The sequence below is a fragment of the Hippoglossus stenolepis genome, chromosome 6 (genome assembly GCF_022539355.2).
Source record: "Hippoglossus stenolepis isolate QCI-W04-F060 chromosome 6, HSTE1.2, whole genome shotgun sequence".
Classification (NCBI taxonomy): domain Eukaryota; kingdom Metazoa; phylum Chordata; class Actinopteri; order Pleuronectiformes; family Pleuronectidae; genus Hippoglossus; species Hippoglossus stenolepis.
This window is the reverse complement of record NC_061488.1, coordinates 7,404,404-7,416,058: the sequence shown is the minus strand read 5'-3', so window position 1 is coordinate 7,416,058 and position 11,655 is coordinate 7,404,404. Positions and strand designations below refer to the sequence as shown.

The 11,655-nt window shown below is 45.5% G+C and overlaps 1 protein-coding gene across 1 annotated transcript in view; it reads right to left on the bottom strand.

The window, feature by feature from the left end:
* Nucleotides 1-108: 108 nt before the first annotated feature.
* The window catches only part of si:ch73-181d5.4, a 29,703-nt gene continuing 18,156 nt past the window's right edge, over nt 109-11,655 (bottom strand). Inside the window, exons 10-17 of the mRNA XM_047340150.1 lie at nt 11,079-11,195; nt 10,853-10,975; nt 10,574-10,736; nt 9,871-10,483; nt 9,595-9,748; nt 9,397-9,486; nt 9,098-9,293; nt 109-8,524 (exon numbers count right to left, since the gene is read on the bottom strand). Coding sequence (XP_047196106.1) covers nt 519-8,524; nt 9,098-9,293; nt 9,397-9,486; nt 9,595-9,748; nt 9,871-10,483; nt 10,574-10,736; nt 10,853-10,975; nt 11,079-11,195 — 9,462 coding nt within the window. The 3' untranslated portion in view covers nt 109-518. The remainder of the gene's footprint in view (nt 8,525-9,097; nt 9,294-9,396; nt 9,487-9,594; nt 9,749-9,870; nt 10,484-10,573; nt 10,737-10,852; nt 10,976-11,078; nt 11,196-11,655) is intronic.

The following is an 11,655-nucleotide window of genomic DNA, read 5'->3' as shown; positions in this document are numbered from 1 at the left end:
TTTACCTGTAAAAAAGTACAAATTCATGGTTTGCTTTCTTCCCACAAAAGGCAATAAACATCAATCAATCAATCTTAATATCAATGACAAAATCAGACTTAATACAAATTTTAAAAAAGGTATACGTAACTTTATTGACTTGAAACAAGCTACGTGGTATCAGCAGAGGAACATAAAAGCCAGATCAAGGTTACTGTACCGACACTATGGCTATGTTAAAAAAAAACTAAAAAAACAAAAACTGTACATTTTCTGTACAAAACAATTCTGTATTTTCAAAAGGAAATTCACAGCTGGTTAGGTTTAAGAGACATGTCATCAAATAACAAAAATAAATGATTAATTTAACACAAAACTACAACAACGTGAACTCAAATACCCTAAGCATTTCCATATCAAGCAACAATGTGTGATCTTGCATGGCTTTGACCGTTGATACATTCAGTGTGGTTATGTTGTAGTATCTCTATCCACCCCCTGTACTGAGGGGGCCCAAGCATTTAGATTTTTGCCCATCTCTAACTTGGCTTGACATTTGTTTTATTTCCATCACTATTTATACTTCGATTGATTTTGGTTTCATTGGATGCTCCACTAACCCCTTGTTTATCAGTTTCACTGCTCTCCGGCCTTTTTTCTTTTCCCAACCCTGTGTTTGCATCTGCCAATGTGCTAGCAGGACTTTTCTCCTGTTTTTGACCCACTGCTCTATCTCTACTCCACTCCCTGTCTGCAGAGAAATGCATTTGTTTTGGTTTCGGGGTGAAGACATCAGAATGGTTGATCACATTTGGGAAGCGCATAAGACCCTCCGTTGGAGTGGGAAGTAAGGCAGCTCTAGGTCTCTGTGGTTTTCCACTGTTTGAAGGAAAACCCGGGGGCCCATTGAACACTGCAGAGCGTGGATTACTAGGACCTTGGGATCTGGTCATGTGATGTGGACTATTGAAATGACGTGATGCAGTTTCATCTGAATGTCTTATAGCTTGCATGTCATTCTTCATGGCTGGCTCAGATCCCCTGGAGTCTAAACCTGGGCCCATCATGTCTGGACCTCTTCTATCAGACCCAGGAACCTCAGAGTTTGGATCCCACCTACCAGGCCCATGTCTTGCATCTGAACTTTCATCAGGCCCTAGCCGTCTCATGTGTGGACCTCTCTTCTCCCTTCTAAACTCGTGCTCAAATCTTCGTCTACTTGGTCCATGGCTTTCCATGTCTGCCTCTCGCCTATCAGATCCTCGCCCCCCACAATCTGAAAACATTCCATCAGCCCCTGGACCCTCAATGTCCGAACTTCTGTTTACAGGTTCTGGTCGTCTTAAATTTGAACCTTCGGAATCTATTCTATTGAAGCCTTCAAATCCCCTTGGGCCTCTCCTATGTGCACCAGGTTCTTCCATGTTTGGCCCTCTCATATCCCCCCTGAAGTCTGGCTGCCTCCAGTCATTTGCCATATCTGGACCCCCTTTCATATCTGTCCCTGGTCCCACAAAGCCTGAACCTCTTCTATCAAGGCCTTTTGTTCTATTATCTGGATCTCTTTCCCCTCTAAAAAATGTCCCTAGTCCACCTCTGTTTGACCCAGCACCTTGTCTATCAGGCTCTCTATGTTCATTTCCAGGTTCTCCCCTTGGACCTTGGTACATCATGTCTGGATTATCTTGGAAAGGCCCTGGACCCCCGCAACCTGGAGCATTCCAATCATCTTGTGGACCCATAACAGGCCCTGGAAAACTAAAATCTGGTCTTTCCTGTACTGGTGTTTGCCCCCTCTCTCCAGCACCTCTCCATTCACTTTGAAGACCTGGCCCACTTTCTTGGCCCTTCTCATCTGGACCTTCCTGGATAGGTCTTGGGCCCCTGTTGCCACGTCTTTCCAAATTATCTCCTGAATATTCCTGCTCATTGTCGACAGCCTCCATATTTGGCCCTCTCATATCTGACCATTGTTCTTGTATGTTTGCGCCCCTCCATCTCTCTCCCCGAATTAGGCTAGAATCTGGCCCTGGTCTTCTAACATTTCTCCTCATAGGCCTTGGAGCCCTCATATTTCTATCAGATATTCTATCAGATCCTGGACCCTCTATACCTGGGATTTCTCGGTTAGCATCTGAGTCCTCAAAATCAGCCATTCCCCAGTCATTTCTTCTATCATGCCTTAGACCTTCTGTATTAGGACCTCTCTGTTTTATGCATGGGCCTCCTATGTCTGGACCAACTGATCGTCTCCTTTCAGGTCCAGGTTCCCTGGAGCCTGTGCCTCCTGATTCTCTCCTACCAGGGCCTGGGCTCTCAATGTCTGGACCTCTGAATTCACAACCTGGTGCTCTAAAATCTGGACCTCTTGGACCAGTATCATGTCCCTCCGTAACAGCTCTTTCAGGCCTCACACTTCTGAAGGGTGGACCTCTCCTACCAAACTCTGGGCCATCCATATCTGGAGGGTATCTTTTTAGTTCAGGGCCCATGAACTGTGGGGGTCCTGGAAAGTTCATGCTGTTTTCTGTTTCCTTCATATCTGGAGGCCTTCTCTCTGGCCCAGGACCCATGAAATTTCCTCTGTCAGGCCCTGGATCCTGTATGTTTGAACCTGAATATTGAAGTCCTGGCCCCCTCATGTTTGGACCACCTGCCATTCTCATATCAGGCCCTGGGCCCTCCATATTTGGATACTCTCTGTCAGACCCTGGACCCCTGAAGTGTGGTCCTCCCATTCCCTGACTTTGAGTACCAGGTGGTCTGTCTTGTCCCATTCCTATGGAGTCAGGCCCAGAAGGCCCCATATATGGGCCTGGCTTATCAGGACCAAGTCCACTAGCATTTTGATGTCCTGGTCCTCCTCTCCTGTTAGGTCCCTCCACAGAGTGACCTCTCCATTCACAGCCAGGCCCTCTGTCTGGACCTGCTGGTACTCTCCTTTCAGGCTCTTGTCCTTGGAAATCTGGATGTCCTGGTCCTCTTTTGACAGGACCCTCCATAGCAGGACGTCTCCTTTCATGTCCTGGTGGTCTGAAATCTGGACCTTCGGGTCCTCTCCCGTCAGTCCCAGGGCCTTCGATAGTAGGACAGCTCCTTTCAGGTCCTAGTCCTCTTAAATGTGGACTTTCAATTCCTATCCTGTCAGGCCCCTGACCGGCCATAGAATAACCTCTCCTATCAGGCCCTGTAGGTCCTCTCCTGTTTATTCCAAGACCCCCCATAGCAGGATCTCTCATTTCAGGCTCCGGTCCTCTGAAATCTGGACCTGCAGGTCCTCTCCAATCAATCCCAGGATCCTCCAAAGGAGTACCTCTTCTTTCAGGTCTCGGTCCACTGAAATCTGAACCCACAGGTCCTCTACTGTCAGGCCCAGGACTCTCTATTAATAAACTTCGGTTCTCAGCTCCTGGCCCTCTGAAATCTGGACCTCCAGGTCCTCCTCTGCCAGGTCCAGGGCCATCTATAGCGGGACCTCTCCTTTCATGTCCTGTTCCTTTAAAAGCTGGACCTTCAGGTCGTCTCCTATCAGTGCCAGGACGTTCCATAGCAGGACTTCTCCTTTCAGGTCTTGGTCCTCTGAAATTTGGATCTTCAGGTCCTCTCCTGTCAGTCCCAGGACCGTCCATAGCAGGACCTCTCCTGTCATGTCCTGGTGCTCTAAAATCTGGACCTCCAGGTCGTCTCCTATCAGCCCCAAGACCTTCCATAGCAGGACCTCTCCTTTCAGGTCTCGGCCCTCTGAAATCTGGATCTTCAGGTCCTCTCCTGTCAGTCCCAGGACCGTCCATAGCAGGACCTCTCCTGTCATGTCCTGGTGCTCTAAAATCTGGACCCCCAGGTCCTCTCCTATCAGCCCCAAGACCTTCCATAGCAGGACCTCTCCTTTCAGGTCTTGGCCCTCTGAAATCTGGATCTTCAGGTCCTCTCCTGTCAGTCCCAGGACCGTCCATAGCAGGACTTCTCCTTTCAGGTCTTGGTCCTCTAAAATCTTGACTTTCAGGCCCTCTCCTATCAGTCCCAGGACCTTCCATAGCAGGACTTCTCCTTTCAGGTCTTGGTGCTCTAAAATCTGGACCTTCAGGCCCTCTTCTATCAGGACTAGGACCTTCCATAGCAAGACCTCTCCTTTCAGGTCTTGGTCCTCTAAAATCTGGACCTTCAGGTCCTCTTCTATCAGGACCAGGACCTTCCATAGCAAGACCTCTCCTTTCAGGTCTTGGTCCTCTAAAATCTGGACCTTCAGGTCCTCTTCTATCAGGACCAGGACCGTCCATAGCAGGACCTCTCCTTTCAGGTCTTGGTCCTCTGAAATCTGGACCTTCAGGTCCTCTCCTATCAGTCCCAGGACCTTCCATAGCAGGACCTCTCCTTTCAGGTCTTGGTCCTCTGAAATCTGGACCTTCAGGCCCTCTTCTGTCACTCCCAGGGCCTTCCATAGCAGGACCTCTCCTTTCAGGTCTTGGTCCTCTGAAATCTGGACCTTCAAGTCCTCTCCCATCAGTACCAGGGCCGTCCATAGCAGGACCTCTCCTCTCAGGTCCTGGTCCTCTGAAATCTGGACCTTCAGGCCCTTTCCTATCAGCCCCAGGACCTTCCATAGCAGGACCTCTCCTTTCAGGTCTTGGTCCTCTAAAATCTGGACTTTCAAGCCCTCTCCTGTCAGTCCCAGGACCCTCCATAGCAGGGCCTCTTCCTTCAGGTGCTCTCCTGTGAGTTCCAGTGCCCTCCATAGTTATACCTCTGAAATCCAGACATCCTGGTCCTCTTCTGTCAGGCCCTGGACCAACCATATCAGGCCCTCCTCTTTTGGGCCATGGTTCGCTGAAATCTGCATCTGCCGGCACACTCATGTCAGGTCCTTGATCTTCTATAGCTGGGCCTCTTCTCTCAGGCCCTGGACCTCTGAAATGTAGGCCACCAGGTTCCTTCCTGTCAGTTTCAGGATGCTCCAAAGCCAGACCCCTCCTGGCAACCACTGGTCCTCTCATGCCAGGTCCTAGATTGTCCATAGTTGGATCTCTCCTTTCATACTCTTGTCTCCTGAAATCTGGACCTGCTGGCCCTCTCCTGTCAGGCATATGAACCTCCATATTAGGTCCTGGTGCCATGAAATCAGAAGCCTTTTGTCCTCTGTCAGGCCCCTGTGTCTCCAGGTTGGCTCCTCTCTTATCAGGGTGGTAAGCCATCCATTCATTTTGCATAAATGGCATTCCTGTAACTGAACATAATTTTGCCCTATCTGGCCCTCTCCAATCATTTCTGTCTGATTCTAGGCCAGTCGAATCTGTTGGAGCCAGGCTTATATTTTGACTTCTATGACCAAACATATCAGGACCAACAACACCTGGTGCTGAACCTCTCCAGTCTGGATTTGTAATTTTGGGCATGGGACCTCTGTCCCCTTGGCTAAATTGATATGGTCTCCTTGCACTTGACTCACTTTTATCACCTCTTGTATCTGAGCCAACCGTACTATCAATATCTTGACCAGACCCTCCTGTCACATTGTGCCTTTTAGGCTCATGCATAGTGTCTGATTCTCTCGTGTTCAGACCATGCATACTCCTTTCAGCCCTAATATCTGTCTGTGGCTCCTTCATATGTTCTGCATGCGCACGAACTGAACTGTCATCATGTCTTGATTGCCTTCGAACACTTCTTTCATCCCTGAGAGATGGACCTGCACCACTTATATCTGGACTCTGATCTCTTATATCTCCACCCATCATAGCAGATCTCATACCCCTAGTATGTGGACTCTCGCCTCTTTGTTTTTGGTCTCTTGACTCTGAACCACTTGTGTAATGCCCCGATCTGTCTGATGATTGCATTGGACTCCTCACCCCTGAGTCTCTAATGTGTGGCCCAGGGCCCCAAATGTTGGGGCCAATGCCTTGCATGCCTTGCATACCTGCTCCTCTCCTATCAGACCCTGGAAATCGAATTTCTGTGTCTCTTGGCTCTATCTGTTGTTTCATATCTAGTCCTGGATTCCTTAAATGTTTTGACAGTTGGTCTATTTCAGGGCCCTGAATATCGGAGTCTCTGGCTAGCTTTAAATCTGTCCCCCCTTGACCCAACATTTGTTGATGGTTTTTCCCCCCTTCTGACTGTTTCTCTGCCTCAATCATACATTGATCTCTAACACTTGAGTCATGTAGATGTAGAGGTTTAAAATCCAAATTTCTGATATTTGATTTTGGACTTCCCAGTATATTGGGCACTGTTGCTTGAGCACCAATAGGCAGATAAGTATTTTCAACTTTAACAAATGGCATTGAGACTTTGATATGTGTCTCAGGATCTCTGATTTCCTCAGTCTCAAAGGAGTCACTCTTTTCTATGCTGCTATGTTTCAAGAATTGTGGTTCTGGATCAGGGCTTTGAGGAGAATCTCGAAGGGGTGGGTCAATTTCTCTTAAAGGAACTGTATTTTCATATTTATTGTGAAACACAGTTTGCTGTTGAGGTTTTTTTTCCACCGGGGTAGAAGAACCACTGACTGAATTATTTTGGAGGTCATGGGGTTTTGATGGTTCTGATATCTCAAGCTTCACATTATGAACAAGTTCATGTGAATGAGGCAAAATGTCTTTATCTGGGCACTCAGAAACATGCTCATTTTTAATGGTAACAGGGGCAAATGATGGTGTGTTACTCTCGACAGATTGTCCATCAACCGACTCCAGCAGATCACTTGGGACTTTTTCAGAATTTGATTTCTCAGGGACTTGAGGGGAAGGTCCTCTGTTCTGCTTCGGTGAAAGGGACGCAAAATCTGTTTTTATAGGAGACGATGGAGATCTTGTATGACCATGAGAATGACGGCGTGTACTATGCTCTTTACGATGGCGACCCTGATGTTCAGACTGGTTTCTAGCTCTATGCCTTGACCTGTCTCTTTCACTTCTTTTGTGTCTATCCTTTTCTTTACGTCTACGGGAATGTGAAGGAGAACGCCTCTGTGACCTACTTGAAGGACTTCTATGGGAGTCCCTTTCACGATGACTCCGCCTCTTTGGTGACGACCTTCGCTTTTTGCTGTTGTATGAATTTGGCAGAGCACCCTTGCGGCTAGAACTATGCCCTGGTGAATGCATACTGCTTCCTTGAAATACATCCTCTTGAATTAAATTAAAGAGTGATTCATCCTCAGGGTCATAGGCTACATCAGAATCTTCAATCTCTCCAGCAGAAGAATACTTGTCACTATCCTCAACATTGTTTTGCGTTTTATCTTGCTCTACAATGTTATCTGTGTCATTTTTAGAAGCAGGGAGGGCAGTGGCTGTTTCTAACTCAACAGATTGTGAATCCACATTTGATTTGTCCACAGCCTCTGTGGGGTTGCTGGTCTTGTCTGTTGATTCCGAAGGCCTGGATTCTGTTTGCATTATGCCACTCTGCAGTGATGACAGTTGACTAAGAGGCAAAGATCTTTGTGGAGGAGACATCATGGAATCAGAAACTGAAAATTTAGCCATGAACATACCCACAGCCTCTCTCTGTTGACGTAGTGCCTCTTCCTGCTCTTTCAACTGTCGTTTCTGTTCTTCAATCTGTTTATTAAGCTCCTCCAGCATGCGCTGCTGTTCAGACAATGTTGCAGCTGAGACAACTACAATGCCTGTAGGAAGAGTTGGCATGACTGCAGCTGGGGTAGTTTGCACAGGAGTGGTAGTTGCAGATGGTGTTCCAACCTGGGTAGAAGGTGGTGCTGGGCATGATGTAGAATCTGATGTTGTAACAGGGGCCTTTGTAACATGATTATCACTTTGAATATCTTCGAAGATAGTCTCATCCTCTGGATCATAGGCTATATCGTCCTCCACGAAGCCTGATACTGCAGGGCCATCTTTCTTAATCGTTTCTATGTTCTGTGGAGCAGCCACTCCATATCCCATGGCTGGATCATACTCCTCCTCCGGGTCATATGGTCGGTCATAGTAATTTTCCTCTTCTTCTATCTTTTTCACTTTGGATTTCTGCCCATATTGTTGGACGATTGGATCCACCATGGATGCAGACACGTGAGAAAACACAGGGATGTTTTTAACACTTGTTGCAGAACTTCCTACAACAGAGGCCTTAGAGTCAGTTTGCTTGTTGCGGTACATCGATTTCAAGATAGTCTGTAGTGGTGTTTTGTCATTAGATTCTGTTTTGGAACTCTTGTCCGAGATGCTATTGGAGGTAGATGCAGAAACAGCAAAAGGGGAAGAAACAGGAGGAGTCACTCTCATAGAAGTGAAAGGAGGTGGTACGGTAACTGAGCCAGAAGACGAAGAATCTGATGGTGAGCCAGGGCAAGATGGTGAACGAGGATGGAAAGAAGTAGCAGGAGTCTCTGGATCATAGGGTTGGAATATCTCCAATTTGTTAGAACCATAGAGGACTGGTGGTTTTGGCATCCACATTGGGTCTTTGGCCATATGAACTTTGGGTCTCTTTTCTTCAATTTCCTGAGGCAAGCAACCTGGACGTTTTGTCTTCTGGATAATTGCAAGACCCAGAAGAAGATTGGGTCGGTTTTTTTCAAGCCCTAAGAAATAAAGAAAGGCAAGAAAAATAAATCCTTAAATGAGATCTTGGTCGGAAAGGTCAAATAAATATTCAGATTCACATAACAGACATGTATTGGCAAACAACTGTCAAAATTATATTGTTATGACCTCTGACAGAACTGACAGTGTGAACTGATGAGAGTTGTTTTAAAGCATTAAGCACATATTAAATATTTAGATTTAATTTAAACAGATATTATTTTCTTTGCTCACATAACTTTTTGTTGTCTACTATTAGAGGCCAAATACTGACATCGGCCAAATTTTTTACATTTTATAAAAGGGAGTTGGTTATTTAATCATAAGAGATGTGCAAGAAGTGATTTACTGGTGGATAACATTTCAAATTTTTTAAGTAGATGGAACAGCAGGACACCTTTAAGTCAATAAAATAGAAAACCAACAGCAGGACAAACCATTTTTATTTGTTGTGTTATTGTGGCCTGAGTAAGATGTTACTGTTAAAGCCATTAATATAGTTGCTTGCCTATGCCAAACAATGTAAATGTTTTTTATGCAAGACTACTGCCGTAGACGAGGTATCATCTCACCTGGCCCTTCAAGAGGTTGCAGCATCGATGGGATTGATTCTTTTGCACCGAGTGGGACAAGGTATACATCCTTGAGAGAGCGGCTGCTATTGGCAACAACCCCAAAACGACCTCTACTGCTGAAATACGAAAACAGGGAGACGTAGGCAACCTCCTCCTCTTCTGTTGCGGGCTGAAACCGGATCACACACAACTCCTAATACGCAAAAAACAAACAAAACAAGGTTTATGATAGTGAAAAACTTGAACATATATTGGGTGCAGAAAGAGAAAGTACATATACATTGTGTACTGCTTGCCTTGTTAACAGAGGTCTTTAGCTTTGCAACATAGTCCCAAACTGTTTCAGGCATGATTCGTCCCCCGATTTGTATGGTATCCGGTAGATCCTACACAAAACAACATACAGTAAGTTCCAGTGACAAAGACAGATTTGATGAATACTGTGCTGTGTGAATAACAGAATATGTATGAAAAGTTAAAGTGCAGTACTGTACCGCTTTAAGGTTTTCGGCAGATCCTGAAACCAGATATCCCTTCGTAACGAACTTGGCTACATTGAGCATGTTTAGGAAGCCTTTCCACAGTATCTCTTGCTTTGAAAGGAACTGAGCAGTCTCTCCAGCACCCGGTGATTCAGAGATCACAGTCCTGAAACACAAGCCACAGCAGCACAATAACAATCACATCCACACATCGTGCTTATTATAATCTAATGTATATTATTTAATACAGAATATATTTACATTTAAACTTTCAAGAGTTGTATTTACCTTGATGATGGGGCATAGAGTCGAGGATCTGACAACGGCTTCATTAAGATAGATTTAGGTAAAGGTTTTGTTGGTGGTAGTGAGGATCCTGATACTAGTGAGGATCCTGATGCAGAGGTCAAGGCAGAGCTTTTCTCTTTAATGGACATATAAGGGGATGATTGGTTAAGGGTTGTGTTGCTGGGACCAAAGGAGCTACTAGACGAAGCAGAGAACCTGCTTGCTGCCGTGCGGGGATCACGTCTTGAGATGGTCACAGTGGAGACAGCTGGAATCACAACTGGTGTGTATGTTTTCTTTGTTGTAGTAGCTTTAGGAATGTCTGGAGTTGGGGATGCAGGGGACTCTGAGACAGGGGAAGCAGGAGACTCTAAAGTAGGGGAGGCTGGAGAATCCCTCATGGGAGAAGCAGGGGATTCTACAATGGTCAGTACTGGAGAGTCAATGACAAGGCAGGATGTTGGGGAGTCCATGTCTGGTGAGTCAGGTGGCGCCCGCAGAGGAGAGTCGCCTCCGGTATACCTTCTCCAAGAGGGTTCGTTCCTATCTTTTGTTTCAGAGATCTTGGGTTTTTTCTTTGCGGGTTCATCCTCTTCCCCGGGTAGTATCTGGCCTGTGGGAAGAAATCCAATCATTATTAGAATAACTAAAATAACAATATAAGATAATATCTGTTTAGTATTGACCAAATATATTATAATACCTGTGCATATCTTGCATTTCAGGTCAAAGAGGTGAGCTTTGTGCTCTGATGTTGTGTCCTTAAGCATACAGGTGAGAATATCGGATGTAGCGCTGCTCTGGGTTGGATGGTTTGGTCTGATCTTGAGAGCAGGAAGACTTCTCTTCTGTTCCTGGGAAGCAACCTGTACCGACAAAGACACAAAAACAATGAGACCCACAAACACATCCTTGGCCTTTCATGAGAAATGTGTACATGGGACAGTATATTGATCAATTTAATGAAATAAGTTGTTCACACCATGCTCTCCGGTCTTTTGTTGGATCTTCTATCAGGTCTAACAGGATTCAAACTGGGCAAATCAACCTTCACTGCTTCAGGCTTCTGCTGTAAACTTGTTGCTTTAGCAGGAGAATCCTTAACCTAGATACACACAGCAATGGAAGAACATGGTCATTTCTGACACAAACATAGTTTAACCTTTCTGAGGCATGATAACAAGTGTAAGTGTAATAAACCACTTTACCTCTGCTGTTTCTTTTGCACTTGGTTCAGGTGCCTTGGTGGCCTGCATATCCTTCTGGCTCATCCTTGCCAGTCTGAAGGGACTGATATCTCCTTGTACAACCCGATACAACAAGCCCTAGAGAGAAACCCATAATTAGACTGTTTACTAGAAACACATTTTTACCATGAGCTGCTTGTAAAAAACGTTCATTAGAAACATTTCTGTAATATTTAAGTGCCCATATTATGATTTTCCTTGTCCTTAATGTGTCACATAGCTTGTTTGTCTTGTTTAAGTTTTCTTTCTCTCCCACAGCAAACTGTTGCTCCTGAATTGCCATGAATATCTACCTTTATATTCCTGGCTTTTTGGCGTAAAGTGTCTACATCACAAGGTAAGATGTCACATGCTACCACGTTAACATGTTACCATGGCAACAGCAACATTTACTGCTGATCAGGAGCATGTCGAGAGGCATGACATTTCTGACTCACTCTATGTTGTTGACCAATCACAAAAGAGTAAGCTAGTTGACCAATCAGAGCAGAATGGGCTTTTTAGGAAGCAGGCCAAAAGTTGATGTGTTTTGAAAAAT